General features: G+C 35.3%; 1 protein-coding gene across 1 annotated transcript in view; it reads left to right on the top strand.

Moving 5' to 3' along the window:
- The window catches only part of LNPEP (leucyl and cystinyl aminopeptidase), an 85,520-nt gene that overhangs the window by 48,039 nt on the left and 13,215 nt on the right, over window positions 1–24,266 (top strand). The window contains exons 5-12 of the mRNA XM_069492308.1: window positions 4,246–4,366; window positions 5,070–5,224; window positions 7,247–7,360; window positions 8,828–8,959; window positions 13,959–14,090; window positions 16,480–16,640; window positions 16,877–16,965; window positions 23,750–23,933. Coding sequence (XP_069348409.1) covers window positions 4,246–4,366; window positions 5,070–5,224; window positions 7,247–7,360; window positions 8,828–8,959; window positions 13,959–14,090; window positions 16,480–16,640; window positions 16,877–16,965; window positions 23,750–23,933 — 1,088 coding nt within the window. The remainder of the gene's footprint in view (window positions 1–4,245; window positions 4,367–5,069; window positions 5,225–7,246; window positions 7,361–8,827; window positions 8,960–13,958; window positions 14,091–16,479; window positions 16,641–16,876; window positions 16,966–23,749; window positions 23,934–24,266) is intronic.

The following is a 24,266-nucleotide window of genomic DNA, read 5'->3' on the forward strand; positions in this document are numbered from 1 at the left end:
TCTCACCTTCCACAGCTCCTATACTATATTGCCTACATTAGCTCTATTAAGGATTAAATTTTATAAATTCTTATAAAATATTTAGTACCTGGCATGTATGTGTGTCTGTGCATATATACACATGCATATATGCACATACATATGTAGAGAGTGCACACTCCCTTTTTTCCATATTTCCATATGAAAAATACCTTGTGAAATCCCTTGCATATCAGTAAATATAAATATTTATTATTTTTAATGTTACCCAGTAGTAAATGTTTTAAAAAAATTAATACTATACAAACGAATAGTTTTATTAATTTCCTCCCTTTTTCTTAGGAAATGGAGAAGGCTGTAACATGCATGGAGTTATATGCCATGCTGGCAGTGGTCCAAGGCACTCATTTATAACCATTTTTTCATTTTATAAACCAAATGAGAAGGAGGCATTAGCCCCATGTTACTTATTAGGAAACAGTGTCTTGGGTTAAGTAATTTACCTAAGATTATATAACCAGTAGGTGATAGTCAGAATTGTTCTGTCCACAACTATATATTGCCTCATAAACCAGGTAACATAAATAATTTCTGGAGGCATGGTGACCAGAAATTCAAAACTTGGAGTCTAACAAAGGATTTTTGTTATGTCGAAGTGTTGTAACCTCTAGGATGGCTTCTGTTTTGTACTATTTGACCATAGGTTGATTTAACAAGTTCAGAAATAAGGCAATAGGGCCTTACTTACTAAAATCAATCTTACCAAGCAACTAAAAATGTCAAAGCTGAGTGTAGATTCTTATATGTATCCTGTTCAGTAATAAAGACTACTTTGTTGTCAAATATCTAACAAAAAAAAAAAAAAAAGGAATATTTATTTCATCATTTCTGTTCATTCTTCATTCTTTAAACCTCTCCTTGCCTTCAGGAATGCCAGAATTACCTAGAAAATTCTAGGCCAGTTGTGAAATACACTGCTTTATCTGTTTGTCTTGAGATTTTATTTTGTTTTGTTTTTTGCCACTGCTGCCTTTGTGTTTACTATAGTCAAGTCTAATTTGTAGAATTAGGATCTAATCCTGGCTAGTCAGATGTGGACCACACACATCTGACATTTAGTGTTCAAACAGAACCTTCAACAGTATTATCTGTGTGAAGTTACAATTTTATTTTCCTCAAAAACATGACTTTGTTTCAAATTTCCACTAAAAATATTTCTACCTCAAGTATCTTTCTACCAGCCTGGGACATTGTACACAATTTATATCATTCTCCTAAAGTCTCATGTGATCAGTTATTCTGGAAAGAAACAGTATCAAAATACTGTGGGTTTTTTTGTTTGTTTTTTGTTTTTTATGTTTATTGTTTTTTTTTTGTTTTGTTTTGTTTTTTTTTGTTTTTTTTTTACCTTTTTGTGTGTGTCTTGTTATCTGTTTAGGAAGGCTGGTGTTTTTCAGGAAATTTAGTATTGAGGCTTCCAATATTTTCTGCTTTTATAAATCTTGCAGACCATATTATTGTGCTTTTTAGGGGGTTGAGGTTTGGTTCTGCTTTTTTTTTGCTTTTGTTAACTAGTTTTTGTTTTTTATTAAATTTAAAGAAGAGATAAGTTAAACCTAACAAATCTGTTATTCCTCAGTTTTAAGAACTCTTTTTCCCAAGAATTGACCAGGGGTCTTTATAGTTGTGATTTTAGAAATCTTCTATAAGGTCTTTGCAAGAGATGTGGCAAGAAAAATTTCAGTTTGTAAATCTTAAGCCCTGAGTGCCCATTGACTTTTATTTAACAATGTGTAGAGTACTCTTACCAAGCCCAGAATGCTGTTCAAGACTTTCTTTGCTGAGCTACATTGCTCTGTTTATTTCTTACTGCTTCTGTTTGCTCTTAGAACAAGCTTGATGATAATTAGAATGACCAGATGATTTGTTGCTAGTAAAAATCATAACACATGTTTTTTTTTAAGGAAAAGAAAAAGAAGTAGAAAGGAAGAGAAAATACTAAACTACCTTTTTCCCTAATCTTTGTATTCTAGAGATGGGAATAAGGGGATGCTTTGGTCAGATTTCATTTTCATGTGAACTACTTTTTTCTCCCCTGACTTGTTCTCTAAGGAAAGGTGCTGCTGGCACATACAGTGATGGGAGTGGCCAGATGGTATGTGTGGCAGAATGTTTGAGGAGGAATCTGGGGTATAGGTGGTGTTTCTGTTGGGATAGCATCTTCTGGATGATTGAGTTGACTATACCATAAAATATATGTGTCTGGAAAGAATAGGCAGAGATGATAAAGACTTGCCTTAAATTCCAGGTGATCTTGGTACATTTATAATGATAGGGATTTTAAAAAGACTGTCAGGCTTTTTTATTTAAGGCTAAAACTGACTTTGGTAGAAGGGGGAAAGATGCAGGAAATGCACACATCAGGATCAGTTGTAGTTCCCTTGGCAGATGGTGACTGAATTCAATAAGCTGTGGTCACAGCCCTGTACCAAGGGCTGCAGATGGTAGAGGACTGGCCTGGTGAAGTACCCTTGACCACTTGATATGGGAGAATAACTTTCTGCCATAGTTACTTTATTTTTTTCCCATAGTTATTTTAGAGAGCAACTAAAGTAACTTAATTGGTTAACTCCAATTCTAGATACTTAATTCTTACAGTAACTGTTGCCACAAACGTTTTGGTCACACATATTTTGCCCCAGCTCTGATGAGAGTCTATTTGTAATAACGATAATAACTAGCATTTATTGAACACTTACATTATGTCATGCAATAATACATGTATTAGCTCATTTAATCCTCACAGCAACCCTGTGAGTGTAGGAGCTACTTTTATCACCATTTTCCAGATAAGGAAACTGAGGTTAACTAACCTCCTCAAGGTCATACAAATAGCAGAGATTTGAACTACAGCACTATAACTATAGAGTCTATAAATTTAATTTTTTGTTCATTTACTTAAAAATTTTTTCTTTACATTTAAATTTTATGCCATGTTACCTCCATTTTTCTTTAATTAATGTATACGTTCTATAGGTTGAAGCCTCACATAAAGGCAATTATGATTGAAATCTATTTGACTTCTTAGAAATTGTTGACAATTTTTTAATCTTTTAATGAGAAATTAAAATTAATTTGGAGTTAAAGTTTGCCAGTGTGTTTTTTCCAAATGATGAATTGCTCAACAAGTTTCCATTTCTTACCTGCTGAGATCTTCATTTTGAGGTTTTTATTTTCTGCCATATCCTGTTCACATCCGACTTTCTCAGGTTAGTAGAGAGGGCTTTTTTCAATCAATTGGAAAACAATAAATATTGCTTTTTAAAACCCATTGCTTTGAACACAGTTGTTTAAATTTTGCCTTTTGGTACTTACTGAATGAGATGTTTATTGTTAGTCACATCATATGTGTTTAACTTATGCATTTAGCAAAAAAAAAAAAAAAGAGAGAGAGAGTGAATAGCAGTTTAAGTAATGGGAGTGGTTTCATTTCCTTTTCCTCTTACTATGTGCCCTTGAGTGAATGGGCAATGGAAGACATGAATCTCTTTTTTTGTTAGTTGATTTTAGTTACTGTGTGCTGCTCATAGTGTGAGTGTTTCACTGTATAATTTTTTTACACCACATGATCCATAAAACAAGCTAACAACTGAAAAAAAAAGTAAGCTGTCCCAAGCACTGAAAGAAAACTGGCTGTGTTGTACTTGCTGAAAGAGAATAGTTGATCTCCAGTAGGTTTTTCCAGGGTAATTTCAACAAATGTGTAATTTCTGCCTTATGTGCCAACTTTAAACTCCATGCTAATATGTGACTCCTCTGTATTGAGTGCCTGCTAGATGCCAGGCACTGTGATAGGTGCTAAGGAGATGAAATTTAATTTTGTCCTTCAAATAACTCTCAGTATTCATAGCTCATTAGTAAAGAAGGGCAACAGCAGGTAATGGGAGAGAAAGAGAATAGTATCCTAAAATTAAATGGGCAAATGCTTATGAATTGCTGTAAGATGACCCAAAATATCAAGTTTATTTTGGGTGTGGTTAGCTCAAGAAAAATAAAAGGAATAAGTTTCTTGAGCATGTTTTTATGCATAGAAGGGACTTAATAAATGCTTTGGGAGCTAAAAGAACTATAAGCAAGAGTTTATCCTGAAAGATCTCGTACAACTATGTGTAATTATCAGATATGCTAGTCTTGACAGTGCTCACCTGAATATCACGGCATTTTAATTGTTCCTGTCCTTACCTCATGCATAATGTTTCCCTTCAGGTTTCTATATATGCTGTACCAGAAAAGATTAGTCAAGTTCATCATGCTTTAGAAACAACTGTGAAGCTTCTTGAGTTTTATCAAAACTACTTTGAAATTCAATATCCACTTAAGAAATTGGGTAAGAATCAAACAGTCTCTCTGATTTTTTGTTATGCTTATAACTTAGATTTATTTCGTTAATGTTTTTTTAGAAAGAGATTTTGCTCAAGTTATTTTAAAAGAAAACCAAGAAACATTATTAATGCTTTAAAAATTGTTTGCAATTGTTTTAGGTTGCAATGGTTTGTTTTAGGTTATATCATGAAATCTAAACTATATCTGAACTTGGAGCTTAAGAGTTTATGGGGCTATTACAAAGGTGCTATATAAGTGGGAATTTGCTTAGGGCTTAATCTGGAGTTTGACTAATTCTAACTTACAAGAAATTCCTGATTCAAGTAAGCAAAACTGAGTAGTGGAAGCTCAGGAAAGCAGGAGGATTTCAGTACTGTTCAACATGGAGCTATTCCTAGATAGAAGAGTACTGACCATGTACTCTGTCCTCCTTGCTCTAGGAAGTTGATTCATTGTGAAGCAATTAGATATCTCTTTCTTCACTAAGGGACAGTGCAACAGTGACTCTAGAGGTTTGATCAGGGTTTCCTCAACTGTCAGACAGATGAGGAGCACGCAGAAATAGAGTAAGGAAGATTCCATTTGTTAGCGGTATAAAAAGAACTCACTACCTTCACAGTGATAAAGCACTGGGTAAAATATTTTGATTTAACACTAGGGTGCCTTCGGTGAGGGAAAGTTGATCATTTCTTTCTTGTTATGTCCAGATTTGGTGGCTATTCCTGACTTTGAAGCAGGAGCAATGGAAAATTGGGGTTTGCTCACCTTCCGAGAAGAGACACTTCTGTATGACAATAATACTTCTTCAGTGGCAGATAGAAAACTGGTTACTAAAATCATCGCTCATGAGCTGGCCCATCAGGTATTAGCAACCAAGGCTCTTATGTCTGATACATGAAGTGGTAGAGTTCTAGAATATATTTAGATGCTAATAATTATTCAGCTTTTTTTTTTTTTTTAGTATTCTTTCATAATAAAACAATATTTTTTAACACAAATTTGATTTTCAGATGAAAATACTTTCAAATTGTTTATATAGGACTTTACAGTTTAAGGTATTTTCACATTGTTATCTCACTTCACAAGTGCTCCAAGATGGCTGATAATCCCATTTTATAGATGTGGAAACAGACTCAGCTTAAATGACTTGTCCAGAGTCACACAGCTAATAAGTGGTAGCACTGGCCTTTGAAGAGCCACTATCTCTTCTAGATCTCCTTTTTCCCCTCAGTAATACACAGCTGCTTCACCTCTGACAGATGCCAGCTGCTCAGGATAACTTTGTGGTGAAGGATCCTCTCCCCTAAGTTGCACTCTTTGCTGACAACTCTTGAACTGTAGTTGTCAGCACTAGATTTATTTTTTCATCTCCTGTAGGACCTGGGTGCTGTATTAATTTGAGAGAGGGGTTTCCTGAAAAAAAAGGGCAAGAGTACTCTATATGACATGGAGAAAAAGAAAGAAAATCTTAGCCAGGTGTGATGGTGTGCACCTGTAGTCTTAGCTACTCAGGAAGCTAAGGCAGGAGGATTGCTTGGGCCCTGGAGTTTGAGGTTGTAATGATGATGCCACTGCACTTTAGCTTGGGTGACAGAGTGAGATCCTGCCTCAAAAAAGAAAAAAAAAAAGAAAGAAAGAAAATCATATGGGCTCATAACACCCCCCTTCTTCCCAACACCTTATCTCTTTTGTACCCTGGATAGGTGCTTATCAGTGTTGAGTATGGTTTGGGTGATTTCATGACAGTGGCAGGGTATAAAGAAGAATAGGACATACTCTGGTCAGTTTACTCTCTACCTCGAACACAATTTGTAAATGACTATAGCCCTTGTGAAGACTTTGACAAGTTGTCATATGACACACATATTTATTTACTTTTATGAATGGGTCATATAGATAAGTTATCTTTTGGGGACTTTCCTCTAGGTCTGTTACTTCTGGGGCCACCCATCACCACTTGGGGAATATTTCTATTATTGCTTTAGGACTTAAAAATCGCCTTCCTCTGAAACAGGTTTTAAGACAATATTTTAGAAAAATATGCTATTATAATTCTCAAAAGCATTTTGTTTTAGTATCTAGTAACCTCATCCTTTTGATGCTGATTTGAGATAAGCCTTAGGCTGCACCGACTAAATTGCATCCCCTATGACAATTTTTTATTTCAAGGATTTTTGAGATGCATTTTTTTAGGAGAGCCTCCGATTATTTTTTTCTTCTATTTACTACCTCATAGAAGAAAACATTTAAAGATCTTTCTGATTTCATCTGTTTATATGTTAACATATGCCACCTTTTTAAAAGAATGTTATTTGAATTCTAGTTTGAATCATGCAAATACTGTCTTCATCTCGGGCAACTGATGAGAATCATGAAATACAGCCTCTCTGATTATAGGAAAATCTCTCACATAGAAACTTATTTTTTAGTTGTCATGGACGGTTGTAGATACAATGGAAAATAATCTTACTAACTTAATATTAGGAGGTAGAAGAATTTCATTATCTAGGAAATCTCACTTTTATGCAGTGGCTAAAAAATGTTTTTATTTCCCTATATAGCATGCTATATAGCATGTTTATTAAATTGATAAATATGCTAATAAATAAATATGTTAATCATCATTCTTGCTTGTTTTCCCATTCGATTAAGGTAAAATGTTAAATTTTCAATTTTACTTTTAAAGTAAATTTATACAAATTTTATTAAGTTTTAAATTAATTTGAACATAGTTTGTTATAACTATAAGAACAGTGTATTTTTAAGATCCTAACTAGTTATGTACTCTAGATATGGGCAATTAAGCTGACAATTTAGCTAATTATTAGAAAATTCCTGAGGATGTAAATATCATGTTGGTTAATAGTTTATTTTTTCCCCACAGTGGTTTGGTAATCTGGTAACAATGCAGTGGTGGGATGACCTATGGCTAAATGAAGGCTTTGCTACCTTCATGGAGTACTTCTCTTTAGAAAAAATATTCAAAGAGCTCTCCAGTGTAAGTATAGTGTTTCTTTGGCCTACTGTGAATGCTAGGAGGAAAAATAGTCAAATTGTATTTGTCATGTATTTTCTTTGCATTTAAGTAATGCGAATGTTTCTAGAAAGGTATAATAAAATTGACCTTTGTTGCTGACATCTCTTTTGAGATTAGACAATGAAAATTATACTTTTATTTATTAATATATTTCATTGAAAGATGAAATTATGTAAGATTATCTTACATTTTTGTCATTCGGGTAAACATTTTAAATTACTTTGCTATATTTTATTTTTAACAGATGTGGCCCTTCTGCTTGAAGAAATTTAGATAAAGTTGAAAAGACAAAACATTTTTATCCTATGTATAAAGAGAAAAAAAATTAAGATATTTGGTAGCAATGGTGTCTCTTTAGGTACAAACCATATTTTGTGCCCCCTTCCAAAGACTTGGAATACTATTTCATTATAGAGAGGCATAATAGTGTTGTCACTATGTTATTAGACTCTCTGGAGATATTTCCTATGCTTAAGGATATTTGGACACATTAGGCCATGATATGACAAATATTGACAAAATAATTCAAGCAATAGGTGAGAAACTATAAAGATCCCTTTCAACCCTAAAATTCTATGACTTTCTATTAAACTTCCTGGTGATCTGATCCAAGACTGCTTCAAAACAGAAATACTCTTAGAACTTTCCGTTTGAAATTTTTGTGTAGGGCTTGTTCAGAAATTTCAAGAAGTAGGAGGAATTAATTTTTAGCTAGAATACTAAGCAAGGTATTCTAAATCTGTGTATGCTGCTTAATTAAACAATGAGATATACAGTTTCACCACTTGGTGGTGCCCAGAATGTTTAAAAACTTACAATATATATATTCTAGGGGAGCTTATCTGCTGAGCTCTCAAAGAAGCTCAAAGAAATATAACTCTGTTGAAGAGTTATAGTTTATTTAAAATGGACCTCAATTGAGGAAAATGTATGTTATTTTATTAGAAACACTGGACTATCTATGAGAAATCAGCTTACGGATGAGTTTTTGTTTTTTAATTTCAGGTTTTATTTTAAAAATACTAATCTTTTTAGAATATTCATCTTGGATATCCAGAGTTGGCATTTGTTTACTTTAGTAAGAGATTCTTTTTTTTTATTTATTTTTATTTTTTTAATTTTTTTTCTTTTTTTTTGTGTGTGTGGATCAATAGTAAGAGATTCTTAATTCATCCTTGTGTTATTGTTTAGGCAATGCTGATTTTTATGTGGCCAGCCTATAATTGTATTTTTAAATTCAAGGAATATATCTGAAAGTCACAGTATTCCTACATTTCAAAAGCTTATATTCTGAAGTTTAGTGAAGCTGGTTATTTTTTTAATTATGACCTGAAATAGTAATTAGTCTTATCCATGTAAATAATTACTACATTTACCTTTGCCTTTGATGCTGTTCATAATATTCTAATCTGTTTCATTCTGTGCTAGTATGAAGATTTCTTAGATGCTCGATTTAAAACCATGAAGAAAGATTCCTTGAATTCATCTCATCCAATATCATCATCTGTTCAGTCTTCAGAACAAATTGAAGAAATGTTTGATTCTCTTTCCTATTTTAAGGTATTACTATACACAAAAAAGTAGCTGGAGTAGATTTCAAGTTAATTTCCTCTGTGTGAGTGAGCTGTGTGATTTAGATTATTGTAAAGATTAAACTTTAAAAAAATTTTCCTACTCAAATCTTGGGCTTAGCTTTTGTGATGAGTTTTTTTTTTCTTTCTTTCTGTATCTCTCTTTTGAGTTTTATGACTAGTATTCCAGGCAGTTAACCTGATCTTATAGCAATACATCTTTTAAAGTTGGTTTACTGTTCAGATCTACAGGTAGAATATGTGCAGGGAAGGTCCTAAGCAAGCCTTGGCCGTGTAACTCAGAATGGAGGTATGTTCTAAAGTTAGTATTGCCAAAACAAGTAAGCAGAAAGAGATTTTAAGAATTGAAGATTAAATTGCAAGATCAGAAACACAGACTCTGGGTTTGAGGGTGAAGAATAAGCAGAAAATTAGAAACCCCACTGGGATCACCATAGGTCAGAGAAAAGAGAAATATCTATGTTGTTCACATTTGTGTTGTGGGGAGGGATGAATATTATGGCTCACTTTCCTCCTTATTCTGGCTATCAGATTTATTGGTTAATAAATTGGATTCCTGTGCTAAAGAGAGGAAAGTATATAAAATGTGTGAGATACAATCTGTGTCATCGGGAAGCTGATGGGTACTTATGAAGCAGTAAGGGAGGTAGCATGTGCTAAATGAGTGGTACAGAGAACTTTTGCCTGGGGTGATGAAGGGAAATGTTTTGGAGGAAAAAGGGAATTAAAATGAGTTACATAACAAAAATATAGGTGAAGAGGAATGGGAAGAGGAGGGTAGGGCAGGAATGGAAGGAACAAAGACGTCTGCAAAGAAAAAGTCAGGAATACTAAGGGGCAAGGATTGTTTGTTTAGAGAGTACATGTAGTGGCAGCCACATGTGGAGCAGGGGACAGATGAGAGAGGTAGGGTGGGGCCCTGCTGTAGAAGGTTCTGAACACCATAAGGAGTCCGTTTTTTTCTGTAAGAAAATGGGAAGCTTTAGAAGACTTTTGAACAGAGGAATGACTTGATTAAGGTTACTACTTAGGAAAATAAAATTGGTTTCAGTTTATAAAGTGGATTTAAGTGGAGAGAGACCTAAAGTTGGAAAATCTGCTGAAGCCCATGCGTGAAATGGCAAAAGTTTGAAATGAGGAGTAGTGATAAGATTGGAAAGAAAACAATGGATATAAAAAGCACTGGGTGGGGGGAGTACTTAAAGGATTTACTGACAGAGTCAGGCAGGTAAAGAAGGAGGTGGAAATGTTTTCCAGGTTCAAGCCTGACTGTCAGGGAGAATTATAGTGCAAATACTGTTAACAAACAAGGAAATCAGGAGCTCAGTTAGCTGTATTAAATATTATTCCGATCCAGGCGCAGTGGTGTGTTCCTATAGTCTGAGCTACTTGGGGGAGGGAGGCTGAGGCAGAAGGATCCCTTGAGCCCAGGCTGCTGTGAGCTATGGTCGTACTTGTGAATAGCCACTGCACTTCAGCCTGGGTAACATAGCGAGACCTCATCTCTAAAAATGTATATGTATTTTCCAATTAGAGCTACTGCTGTGATTTTTAAAGCCCATATTGCACCTGTCAGTAAATAAAAGTTTTAAACTTGTGGTTCTGTTGTTATACAGAATTTAAACAGAGCAGTTATTTCAGGATTTGTTGTGACAGAGCTCTGTCTGCCTCCAACTCTCACCCTCTAAACCCAGAATTCAGTGTCTTCTGATCACGTGAGTTCCACAGCATACTTAACACCTGTCAGTATGGTAACTACTTATTTCAGAATTGGGAATCTGGCAAATATTTCATATATTTAAGAAAAATAGGACACTGGATAATTTATCAATATTGTGTGCTAGTGGAAGTAGGTGCCAGTAGGGAAATGTATTCGACAGACATAACCTGTTTGGTCTTCATAATCATCAAGCCTAATTCTGATGCAGATTGTCTTGTAAGATATGAATCCATTCATTTAGCAAATCTTGAAAGTACCAACCGTATGTCAGCTATTGTTCTAAGTGCTGGGGATACATTGGGGAACAAGGTGGACTGTGTCTCTTCTGTGAAGCTTCGGCACTATACAAATGAATGAATCAATAGGTATTGTGTTAGGTGGTGAGTGCCAATATGAAAATAATGCATGTAAGGGAAATGAGAGTGACAAAAGAAATGCTGTTTTATATAACATGGTCAGGGAAGACTACTTGTAAGGTGACATTTGAACACCATCTGAAGAATCAGGCTTGTGGTTTTCTGGGAGAATAATGTTCCAGGCAGAAGAAATATAGAGAGAGCTTGTGTGCAGAAAAGAGTTCATGTGGCAGACCTGAGATGGCTATCCTTTGAAAGGCCTGCTTGCAAGGTTGGCCTTTGGCTGGCATCTAGGAACTTGGATTTGGAGAGAGTTTCCACCATTCCATGAAAAGAGTGGCTCACCGTGCCTAAATTATACAGTTTAGTTTATGCTGAACATCTGCTTTCCTTCTGGGAGTCTGGAATTTTGGTATGTGCTAGGCAGAGGGGCCCTCCATGACTTACCACCAGTAAAAACCCTGAGACTCCTAAAAGCTCGTGCCTGGTTTCCTCTGGACTTTGCCCTGTGAGCCTTTTTTCTTAGCTGATTTTACTTGTATCTTTTCATCTTAATAAATCATAGCAGTGAGTCTGACCATATGCTGAGTCTTGTGAGTCCTCCTAGTGCATCATCAAACCTGGGATGGTCTCAGGGACCCTAGCACAGCTTGAGATATGAGATTGCTTCGCATGTTCAAGCACCAGCAAGGAGCCAATGCATCTGTAGTAAACTACAGAGAGGGTCAAGTAGTAGTTGAAGTCAGAGAGATTCTAAGGGGCCAGATCATTGTAGGGTTTATTATGCCATTGTAAGGACCTTGATTTTATTCTAAGTGAAATGAGAAGCTATTTGATCAGTACCATGGTATGATATTTTGGCTTATTTTGTAAAAGATCACTCTGATCTTCAACAGCACATAGAGTTTGGATGACTAATTAGGAAGTTGTAATAAATGGGTGGTGAGGTAATGCTGTCCTGGATTAGGGTGGTAGTAGTGAAGGTGATGAGATATGGAAAATATTGTAAAGGTAGATCCAGTAGAATTTGCTGATGGATTGGATGTGGAATATAAGAAAGGTATCAAGGGTAACTTCAAGATTTTTGTCTAAACAACTTGGAAAATGGAGTTAGCATTTGCTGAAATCAAGAAGCTGCTGGAAGAATAGATTTGGGACAAGAAGAAAAGTTCAGTTTCTGAGTGAATATGAGATGTGCATTAGACATCCAAGTGGCTGTATTAAGCAGGCAGTTAGATTTGAGTCTGGAATTCAGAGGGGAAGTCTGGTTAGATATATAAATTAGGGAGTCATTTAAAACCCCTGAAGTTGAGGAGATCAACTAGAAAGTAAGTTTAGATAGAGAACAAAAGAGGTCCAAAGGTCAAATGCTAGGGCACACTTCCCTCATTGGGAGATGAGGAGGATCCAGCAAAAAGAGAATGAGAGGGCTGGCCAGTGAGTAGGGGGAGAATCAGGAGTGGTGTCCCGAGGTCCAGGGCGTAAAGACTTGAGAGGAGGAGAGGATGACCAGTCATATCTGTCATGCTACCAGTAATGATAAGATAGGTGAGCCTGCGAAGTCACACTGGTTTGGCACCAGGAAGTTCACCAGGGACCTTTATAAGAATACTTCCAGGGGAGTAATGATTAGAAGATGGTATAAAAGAAAATGGAAAGAGAGCAAATGGAGATGGCCAATGCAGACAACTCTTTTGAGGAGTCTTACTACAAAGGGGAAGCAAAAAATAGCATGATAACTGGACGTGCAGAGTGAAGGAAAGGTAGGGATTCTTTTATTTCTTTAAAATTAGGAATGTTACATAGTTTTTGTTTTGTTAATGAGAATGTTACAGTACGGAGGGAAAGCTGGTGATGCAGGAGAGGAGGGGGACTGTTGGGAACAAGAATAAGGACATAAATTTATAGAGCAAGTAATAGCTGTGTGTGTGATATAAAAATGGAGGAGTAAAAGATAACTAATATGTACTGATAATCTTGATAACTTAACGTTGTTGCATTTTTTTAGAAGTGAAACTCATTAAAAAACTACTCAAGTGCCTACTGTATAGTAGGCATTAGAGTTGGGCTTTTCATTTTTTCTCTCAACTAGCAGAGAAGAGGAAATAAACATATAATAGATACAGGATACAATATAAATTGCTATAGAAGATGGAGAAATATGATTTGATTTTTGAGTCAGGAAAGGCTTCACTGGGGAGATGGTGGTTGTTTCGAGACTGGGAATAATGACACGTGCTTGAGTAAATATAGTGTGGCCTTAGTGGTGGTGTGGCAGATTGTGAGTTGTTAGTGTATGTTTGCTACCATATACGTTTGTTAATTACATACATTTTGCAGTGACTTTGCAGGAAGAAGAGAGATCTTGATTATGTCACAATGTGCTATACTAAAATTAGAAATTAATGTACTACCTAGCAAAAGACTTTTGAGAGCTCTGCCAATTTCTTTTGTCTCCAGCAGTGTGTGTCCACGAATTTACCTGGTATTTTAAGCACTGGGGATGGGGGTGGGGATGCCACAAAATATTTGGCATGTTTTTCTATTAAAAATATATTTATAAACACTTAGCTTTTCAGCACTAACACTGAGACATTGAGTACAGTGATGGACCACACAAAATGGCTTATGGTAGGCTTAGGGCATATGGGAATCTACTCCATTCATTCTTTTTCAAATCCATTAAAATAATTTTAGGACAATTTGAACATAGTCCACATCTAGTTATTTGAGACTAAATAAAAGTGTATTATAACTAAGTTGTATATATGAAAATATATGTTTAGAATGATATTTTGAATTTTAGATTCTCAATTCTATAACCTACAGCAATATTCTGTTGTTTTCTTCCTTTTTTTTATCTTTTCTTTTCTTTTTTTTTTTTTGAATAGGGAGCTTCTCTCTTGTTGATGCTGAAAACTTACCTTAGTGAAGATGTATTTCAACATGCTATTGTTCTTTACCTGCATAATCACAGCTATGCATCTATTCAAAGTGATGATCTGTGGGATAGTTTCAATGAGGTAAGCAATCTGTATAATTTATTGAGCCCTTACAGAAAGAAGACAGGAGTTCTTCTGTTTATATTTTTAGCATGTATGTAAATAAGTTTATGACAACAGTTATTTAAGAGGGGGATGGAACTTAGTATATAAATATTTATGAATAGAGCACTGAATTTAATGTCAAGAAATGGGAGTACTATTCTTATTTGTTGAAAAATATGTGTGTGGCCTCGGGTAGCCATTTTTATTTTGTACCTTAATTTCTATTCCTATTTTGTAGGAAAGCTGTCTTCTCTGTGTTGATGGATATTACTGTATTTTCATTATTTGATTTTTTTTTCAAAAATCTCTTTTCCTATTCTTATCCTTGTCTGGTTTTCTACCTCCCATTCATGATTCTGTACTCTGCTCTATGAATCTCTGGTCTTTTGTGGCCATGTTCATCCAGAGTAAATGATATATCACAAGCTGACTTCCATGAGCTGCATAGTGTCCTTAGACCACTTTGCTGTTAGGCTTTTGTCATGCTTGCAAATATTCTAACAAGCACTGTAATTAGGTAGAAGTCATGGTTCAAAGCAATGCATAAAGCCAGCCTGCCTCATGCATGTATGCTGACTGCTCAACCCTTATGAGCATTTGAGTTTGTTACCCTGATCCAGATTGATGGTTCTTTAATGCTTTGGAAAATCACAGACATATTTGAAAATTTGATGAAAAGTTCTGGCCATGTTCCCCAGAAAAACCATGTATGTGCAAAACATCACGCACAGTTTCAAAGTTTTACAGATGCTGGGTTAAGAACCCCTGCTCTAGACCTTTTTCGTATACTCTTTCTGCTTCCTTGCCTTATCTGAATCCTGGTATTTTCTAGCTGTTAACCCTTTGAACAGAAGATATACCTTCCCTACTCTCTTAGTTATCTTTGAGAAGAGGGGTCAGTCCTTGTTATCTAACAGTTGCTTCTAGATCATTGTTTTTTTCAATTAAAAGCTATGTTATTTACTTTATACTAATTGCTTTATCTCTTGGCATTTAGAACATATTTCTGCATTCCTCACTTACTACAACTTTTGCATCATGGTGTTTTCCTGTTCCAACCTAGTCCCCAACATTGACCTTGAGTTTTTCAACATCCACATTAAATTGTGCACTTGCTCATTTGAGTTCTGCTTCAGACACCCAAAAGCGCCCTGCTTTGGGACAAGCCTATTTTCTTTCCAGCCTCTGGTCCAGAAATAAATATGTCAGAGCCATGAGATATATAAAATTAATGTTACAATGAATTTGGGAAGATTTGCTCCATTGTTTGCTTTAAATAAATAGACATATGGTGATTGAGGTAAGGCCTGCTGTAGTGGAGTGATATTACCAATTTAGGTACATGATGACTTAGTTGCTTGCAATTCCAATCCCTATGTAATCTAGAAAAATAATTTGAATCACAAGTTTAACCTACATGCTTTAAAGAAACAGTTGTTCAAAAATTGCTTCTTAATAATTGATACCAGATGCCTTAGAGGCTGTGGGCTTTAGAGGATCTGTGAACCTCTGACACCAGATTCTAAATTTTGTAGTTCATGTATTTTCTGAGAAAAGAAGGTGTGACCACAAAGTTTACCACTGTTTTCTAGAAAGCCTTAAGGTCAAGGTAACTGATCTGTTTGTATTTCACTCTCCGCTAGGCTGCTGCTGCCTGGTTTTCCCACAGTATTAGGTCTTAAAAGACTAACATTTATGAAGATAAAGGATAGGAGAATAAAGAGAAACCTGGACATAGGTGATTGACAGGTTTGAGTAGCAATGCTTCTGATTCTAGACAATATATCATTATTTGTATCTTCTAAATGGTAGTATTGTGACTTGAAAGAATGTTCATACTTTCTTAGGGATTTTAATCTTAATGAATTTTAGGATTTTAATCTTAGTGAACTCTCAGTTTGTTAATATATGTGCTACTTTTCAACATAGTGCCTCCTTTCTCACTCCCTTAGTTATCACTTAGGTCTGTTCCAAGTTACTTTCCTTTCAGTAGTTGCTCATTTACCTAGATTAGAAATGTAAACTCGACATTCATGCTTTCATGCTGCTGCCTTTTTTTTTTTTTTTTTTTTTTTTTGAGACAGGGTCTCGCTCTGTTGCCCAGGCCAGAGTGCAGTGGCGTGGTCATAGCTCACTGCAACCTCAAACTCCTGGGCTCAAGTGATCCTCTTGCCTCAGCCTCCCAAAGTGCTAGGATTGCAGATGTGAGCCACCATGCCCATATGCTTCTTTTTCATATTAACATTAAACACAGTCTTCATAGAATGTGGCAGGGAAAGAGAGAGGGGTACAGACAAATTAAACTGTGAAATTTTTTTAACTGGTTTTTATCTTTAAGCAAAAATAATTTATTCTTTTTTTGTAGGTCACAAACAAAACACTAGATGTAAAGAAAATGATGAAAACCTGGACCCTGCAAAAGGGATTTCCTTTAGTGACTGTTCAAAGAAAAGGAAAGGAACTTTCTATACAGCAAGAGAGATTCTTTTTAAATATGAAGCCCGAAATTCAGCCTTCAGATGCAAGGTACGTGCCCTCTTTCTTTCCATACTTTCTCTTTTATGTACTCGGGTTGAAGTATTTTTAAATGTTTTTTAATTATAAGTTCTTATGAAACCTAGCAAGATTATTCCTTTCTGAGAATAGCTTGAAAAATTCCACCTTCTTGCCCACGTGGCCCCCCAAAAAGACCCAACAAATCTTGTGTAACTAACTGGAATATTGAAAAGAGTCGTAATTTTTTAAATATTTTCTTTTCACAGCTATCTGTGGCATATTCCACTATCCTATGTCACTGAGGGAAGAAATTCTTCAAAATATCAGTCGGTATCATTACTGGACAAGAAATCAGGTTTGACTATATGATTAACACCTTTCTGACAAGAAATTGGAAGTGGCAAAATATTAAAAATATGACCACAGAGCAGAGAGGAGATTATGCTTTTCAGTGTGCACACTCAGTGAGCTGGTTTTATGAATCACATATATAGATGTGGCTAAAATGAGACTGATTCTATGTGTCATGTGCAAAATGGGCCCTTAGTCGTGTGAAATAAGGTACAAAAATTTGCGGGAAATGTGCTGACAGTAGAAAATAACAAATATCTGTGTTTTTATGTCCTAGATAAGTATTTTATGTAACAAAGTAAGAAGTAATAGAGAAGAGCAGTTTCAAAGTGTCCTCTGCTGTCTATCTTCCAGGGTTGGGCTGGGGCAACTGCATGTTAACAAGCACCTTTGATGATTCTTATGCATAATAAAGGTTGATTCATGACCTAGATTTCAAGTAAATAGTTATTATAATATGTCCTTCAGACATAGTATATGTTTTTTGGTAATGAGAAAATAGACCAAAAAATACGACAGCAAGGCGGAGGGCAATAATAAAATGTAAAGGTGGTGTATGCTGACCCAAAAGATGTCTGTGAAAAGCAATTAAAATGTAGTTTCTGACCATCTGTTAAGTACCACTGTGAATGCCACACCACATATCCTTTAAATATGTTAATACATCCTAAAGGAGCAAAAGGGTCTTGGGTTCTGTAGGAACCATTAGTGATGCTTTAGATTGATGACAAAGGGAAAATTTCGGTCTGAATCTCTGGATCTGGTATTTAAGCCTATATTTTTGAGAGGTGAGTGTATCCTAGAGCTAAGGGAATGGATTTTGGAGCCAGATTGCCTGGTTCCATTCTTAGCTCTTCCATTGATGATTTTAGGCAAATATGTGACCTCTCCCAGACTCATTCCCTCAGCTACAGAAAGAAGATAAGTGATTTTACTTACTTTAAAGGGTTTTGGTGAGGATTAAATGAGTTCATATGAGAACAATGCTTGGCATGTGTTATGTACTATATAAATGTTAGCTATCATTATTAATGTTATTGAAAAAAATAAGTCTTTAAATATAACCATATTATATAAAATCTGATAAATGGAGAATAAATTTTTATTACCCTGAGTATTTGTTTCTAGTCATTTTTTTATAAATATTTTTCACTTAGTTGAAATTGTATACATATAATTTCTGTATCTTGCCTTTCTTTTTGAAATTTATTTATTTATTTATTTATTTTAGAGATAGGGTCTTGCTACCCAGGCTGGCCTTAAACTCCTGAGTAGCTGGGATTACAGGCACGTACCACTGTTCCTGGCTCTTGCCATTTTTTTTTTTTTTAACTTAACATGTACGATAATTGTTTTAACCTTCCCTTACTGTTAGACACTTGCTTCACCATTTGTCTTTATAAGAAAAAAAAATGCCTCAGTAAAAATTTGGGGTCTTAAATGTTTTAACACTGTATGAACTTTTTCTTAGGAATGCTTCTCAAAAATGAAAACTGTATTTTGTGATTTAATCCACAGAAATAAATTGCCCTCCTAGTGTGTGGTAACAGTTGATAATGCTGCCTGGAATATATGAATGTGCCAGTTTCATTGTAGTTTTACCACAGTGGAGTGTTACAGAAACAGCAGCAATCTCATTATTTAAATCCTAGGAACAGGTGGTAATGTCATCATATGTTTGATAGCATAGCTAGAGGTGCAAGGAATCGCTGTTTTCTTGGTGAAACAAAACTTTAAACCTTAAGTGAGCCCTGGAAGGATAGTATCTGATGCAAAAGAGAACAAATAACTCCAGCTCCCTATATCCTGCAGCACAGGCAAAGCATGGCTGAAACATTTAGAAGGAACCAGTAAGGAAATTTTGCAAACCTCCTGATGGTATACTAATTTTTGATGATATTAGAAATAATTGGACAATAATAAATCTGCTTTTATTATCTCTTTTTAGGTCAGTTTACATGTGAGCTTATTAAACTCTTTTTGAGAGTTTAACCCCATAGACTAACTCATATTTTCCTACTTCAGCCTTCTTAGCCCTTACTTGGCATTCTGTGTGTTCACTGCGCAAAAATTCTTTCAGCAGCTCAAACATGCCACACTGTTTCTTGTCTCTGGGCCTTTGCATTCATTGTTTCTTCTTGGAGAACACCCTTGCCTCCCCACTTCCTTGATCTACTCCTATTCATTCTTTAGAACTTAGCTCAGCCATTGCTTTTTCCAAGAAGCCTTCCCTGTCCCCAAGACAGGATAGATGGCCTACTTATGATTTTTAATAACATTCTCTACTTCTCCACTTGTAATATAAGTACTGTTGCACTTATATCTGTCCCCGAATTAGATATATCTCCCATTGAGGGTAGTGATAATGGCTATATGAATCACTTTTGTAAACTTAGCACTCAGTAGGGACACAAAAATTTATTGAATGAATAAATTTTAGCCTATAATAAAGTGACTCAATTTCATATATCACTACAAAAAACTCTAGGAAAAGAACATGCAAAGGCTGATGAAATGATATCTTCTGTTTCCCTTCATTAGAATAGATTCTTAGTAAAGGGTAATATGCAAAATGTACTGTAATATAATTGGTTTAATCTAGAGCTGGAACTGGGCCAATATATGATGAAAGCATGTCTGTTACTTCCTCTTCTCAACTGTGTTATTTCCCTTGCTGCCGCCGCCGCCGCCGCTGCTGCTGTTGTTGCTGTTTTAATTCCTGCCAGTTCAGGTTTTGAGAGTCCACATTGAAAATGTTCTGTCCTTACAAAAAATGTTTGGCCCTGAAGACACTTGAGTCTTCTTGGTTCCTAATGCTCCAGTGAGAATTACCATTATTTTAATTACATTTTCAATTTTTCTGTTCTCAAAAGAAATATAGCAGAGAGAGTGACTTTAGGCTTATTTTATGACATTTGACTTTAGTGTAGTGTATTATCTTGATGCTTGATGGTTTGTTTATAGTATATTTTCATGTGTTCTAATTCCAGGATTGCTGAGTTAGTCCATTAGTTCAATCATATATAGGAGTTATATTTAGTCAATATCTTTGTCAGTTTTCCTCACATACATGTATTTTTTTTTTTACATACATTAATTTTGAACAATTAATATTTGTTGTGCATAAGAAGAGCTGGAAGGGGCCATTTTTCTGGGCTACATATTGAGAGAATTATACTTTAAAAAGTTTCCCTCTTCCCTTTCTTCCTCCGCCCCTCTCTTTTATTCACATCTTACTTAGACCCGAGATATTTAACTATAGGAGATTTTCATATTAAATCTAACTTAAAACATTCATGTTTCTGAATGGATATTACTGTACCAGAAATACTGCTGTGAAACTAAAAGATCATTGGAGAGAAAGGCAATTGGAAAGAAAGAAGGAGGCAGGGCATGCAGTAATTAAAATATTTATCATGTGCCATTCTCAGCTCTTGCCTTTTCCCCCCCTGATAAAATAAAGGAGGAAGAAAGGGGTATTGGAGAAGGGAATGCTTTGAACAAAGAGGGATGCAGTTCAACTGCATGTATCATTCTAATCCTCTGGAGCAAACTGGACAAGAAGTTTTGTAACTTGTAGTAAAAACATGTTTTTTTGTTCGAGTACTTTAAAGTTTCTTTGTAAAACAGTAGTTGATTTTCATAGCTCATTGACAAACGTTTTTTTTTAAAATCCCTATTAGATTACTTCATCTGGGCATTTGCCATTTTAGATTGGAGTTGCTCACTCTTTTTTAGTATTCAATGGACTGTGAAAATTGAACCGTTAATCTGTTAATGATTATAATAAATTAAAAACATACGAGGCTAGCCTCATCCACGTTTGGACCGCAGGATGCAGTTAACCTCCCTTGTGTGTAAAGCTGTTATTTTTTGAAACCTGTGGTTTTCAGGTCCTCCATCTGATCATTCAGAAGACCCAAAAGAGGCTAAAGGGTTGAATTTTTAAATGATAAGTCTCTTTCTTTGTGCTGTTGACTGCACTGCTTTATGTCCTGTCGTCTCGATGACAGTAGTAATTTCATGTACACTCGCAGCTGCATCCCTCCTCTCTACCATCTGGACTTGGCTGGGTTAACAAGATGGCAAGTTGCTTATCAGCCAAGATACGCTGTATTTCAGTATTTTCCTGCACCCATCCCATGGAACAGTTGCCATAGTTAGCATTCCTTGTCTCCTTTTTTAGGCCAGGGAGACTTGGTGCTCTGTAGCCCTTCTTCACGAGGTCTTTTCTTGATAAAAGCTCTGTAGGAGATTGTGTTTGGTGATCTGGAGAGTGTTGATGTTTTTGAATTAGCTAATGATAAAGTTAATTTCATTAGTCAGAGGCTGTTAAAAATGGCTCCAACTTGGAGCAGCTACTGTTGCTGTCACATATGTTCCTTAAAGCTGTATTCTGCCCTGGAAAAAAGAATCAGCCCTATATAATTGATCTTTCCCATCTGTTTGCTATATCAACTATATAACAGAACTTAGCATGTAATTTTTTAATGAGAAAGAATTATTAGCTTGGCCAAGCATGGTGGTTCAATCCTGTAATCCTAGCACTCTGGGAGGCCGAGGCGGGAAGATCACCTGAGCTCTAGAGTTTGAGATCTGCTTGAGCAAGAGCAAGACCCTGTCTCTACTAAAAATAGAAGAAATTAGCCATGCGTGGTGGTGCATGCCTGTAGTTCCAGCTACTTGGGAGGCTAAGGCAGGAGGATCACTTGAGCCCAGGAGTTTGAGGTTGCTGTGAGCTAGGATGATGCCACTGTACTCGAACCAGGCGACAGAGTAAGACTCCTCTATCTCCCCCCACCAAAAAGAAAAAAAACAATTATTAGCTCATTAGCTTATATGTCCTATTTAGAAATGAGCAGAAAGTCTTTTCATTTTAAACATCTTTTGCAATATCAATAAAATTGGAATAACAAAGATATTAAGAGAATCTGACATATTTGAATAATTCACGCTTTTGAGATTGACAAACTCTAAGGCTTAAGGTACTAATATATAACCTTTGGCCTTAAAACATGTTTTTAAAACATTTTATGTACAAAAAACTTCAGTACATAATTATTATGATACTGAACATTTTAAGATAGCCTAAATGTTTCAAAATAAGAGATTGGTTAAACTGTGGTAGGTCTTGAAATGGAATATTATGAAGATATTTAAACACTGTATATAAGACAATGAAAAATTGGTGGGGGGAACTGATAGGGAATAAAAGATAAAAATAAATACATATAGATCTGCTATATGAAACATTAAATCTATTAAAACCTGTATAAGAAAAATCTTGGCAGGAAATACACTGCAAAATGCTAGCATCATCCAAGTTTAGATTATTTACTCTTCTTTCTCTTATAATTTTAAAAATTTAAAAAGTATTCATTGCTTTAAAATGGAGGGAGAAACATAAATATCTACAAACTTTATTTGGATTTGATTTTAAACCATCTTCCATGACGTAGTCTTTTATGTGTTCGCTCATTCACTAATTCAACAAATATTTTTTAAGCACCTGCTAGGTACATTGTTCTAGGGGCTGAGGCTTTAGCAGTAAGCAAAATAGTAAGCTCATGGAGCTTATATTCTAATAAATAATAAACCTCAAGATGCTTAGAAGCATACCCCTATTGTATTAAATCCACATTCTTGTCGCCAACTTTAAAGGACATTTCTTGATTAGCAATTTTGAGAATTTCTAAAATTCATATATACATTTTGTAGTCAGATAGTTCTTCATTATTTATACATTAATTGAAATAATTCCATAGACGTTTCTAACAATTCTCTCAGTCAGCATTTATATATGTAATGGTAGGGACCTGAAAAGTACATATCACTTTTCTATTAATTTAACTCAGTTATTTCTTATTTGTTCCTAATGAAATCATAAGCCTTCCCTAATGCTTATTTTGCTAGGTCTGAATTATGTGACTTTTCCAAATGGCTTTGTTTGTTCTTCCTTTGCTAACATAATGAATGACAAAGACTGAGATGGAACACATTGTATATAATTCTCTCCCTGTTTTTCCCTGCTGCCCTACCCTATACGCACTTTCCCTTTCTCCAGCCTTCTCTTCTCCAGCCATAATGAACTTGGGAGTATCCAGTTCAGTGCACGGGTACTATGTACACTTTCTCTCTGGGCCTTGAGCACTTCAGGTCTCTACTATACCTTCCTCACATAGCTCACACGTAAATGTGCTGAGGTCTCTTAGAATAATGACAACTTAGTAGTAGTTTCAGCTACTCAGGAGGCTGAGGCAGGAGGATGACTTGAGCCCAAGAGTTAGAGTCCAGCCTGGGCACCATAGCAAGGCCCCCAACTCTTAAAAATACAAGAATAAAAAAAAAAAATGACAACTTGGATGTCATTTCTTTCAAGAAGACTCTCCTGACCTTCGTTGAGAAATAAAGCATTTCTTCCATGTACTTCCATTGAATGCTGTATTTTCTTTTTCTATCGACAGCACTTAATGATATTATACTTGCCTGGTTGCTTTAGACTATAAGATCCATAAAAGCAGAGACATGTCTACTTTGTTCACCGTTTGATTTCCAGCGCCTAGCCTAACGCCAATAATGCACAGTAAATAAATAATTGTTAAGTGAATGTGGTAACTTTTACTAACATGAAAACAACTTCACTGAGAGGCAGGCATTTAGTTTCTTACTAGAATGATCAAATATAAAAATAAACCGTATTAACTTTGGATCTAACAAAGCGTTCATTTAATGTTTTTTCTTACTCTGTTGTCTTCTCTCTCAATCTCTCATTTTTTGGTCTCTATTAGGTGTCATCAATCTTACAGAAGAAGTGCAGTGGGTCAAAGTCAACATAAACATGGACGGCTATTATATTGTACATTATGCAGATGATGACTGGGAAGCACTAATCAAACAGCTGAAAATAAATCCTTATGTTCTGAGTGACAAGGACCGAGCCAACCTTATCAACAACATCTTTGAACTTGCAGGGTAGAGTATACTTGGCTTGGGTTTGTTTTGTTTTGTTTTGTTTTAAACATGTCTATTGAGGTAAAGAACATTTATGAAAAACAGTTTGAAAAAACTATCATGTGTTGGTACAATTCATTTTGGAGGACTGGGAAAATAAAAGACATGTTCTTTGCCTCCAGGGACTTTATAATCTATTTAGAAACATCAGCTACAAACATATTGAGCAGTTAAATAACATAAAATAAGACATTTAATAATAATTCTAGACTCGATACCAAAAAACAGGACACATATTTTGCTGAATAAATTGATACAGGAGTTCAGGCATTATTTTATTTCATAAGAAAATTC

This window comes from Eulemur rufifrons, chromosome 17 (genome assembly GCF_041146395.1).
Source record: "Eulemur rufifrons isolate Redbay chromosome 17, OSU_ERuf_1, whole genome shotgun sequence".
Lineage (NCBI taxonomy): Eukaryota > Metazoa > Chordata > Mammalia > Primates > Lemuridae > Eulemur > Eulemur rufifrons.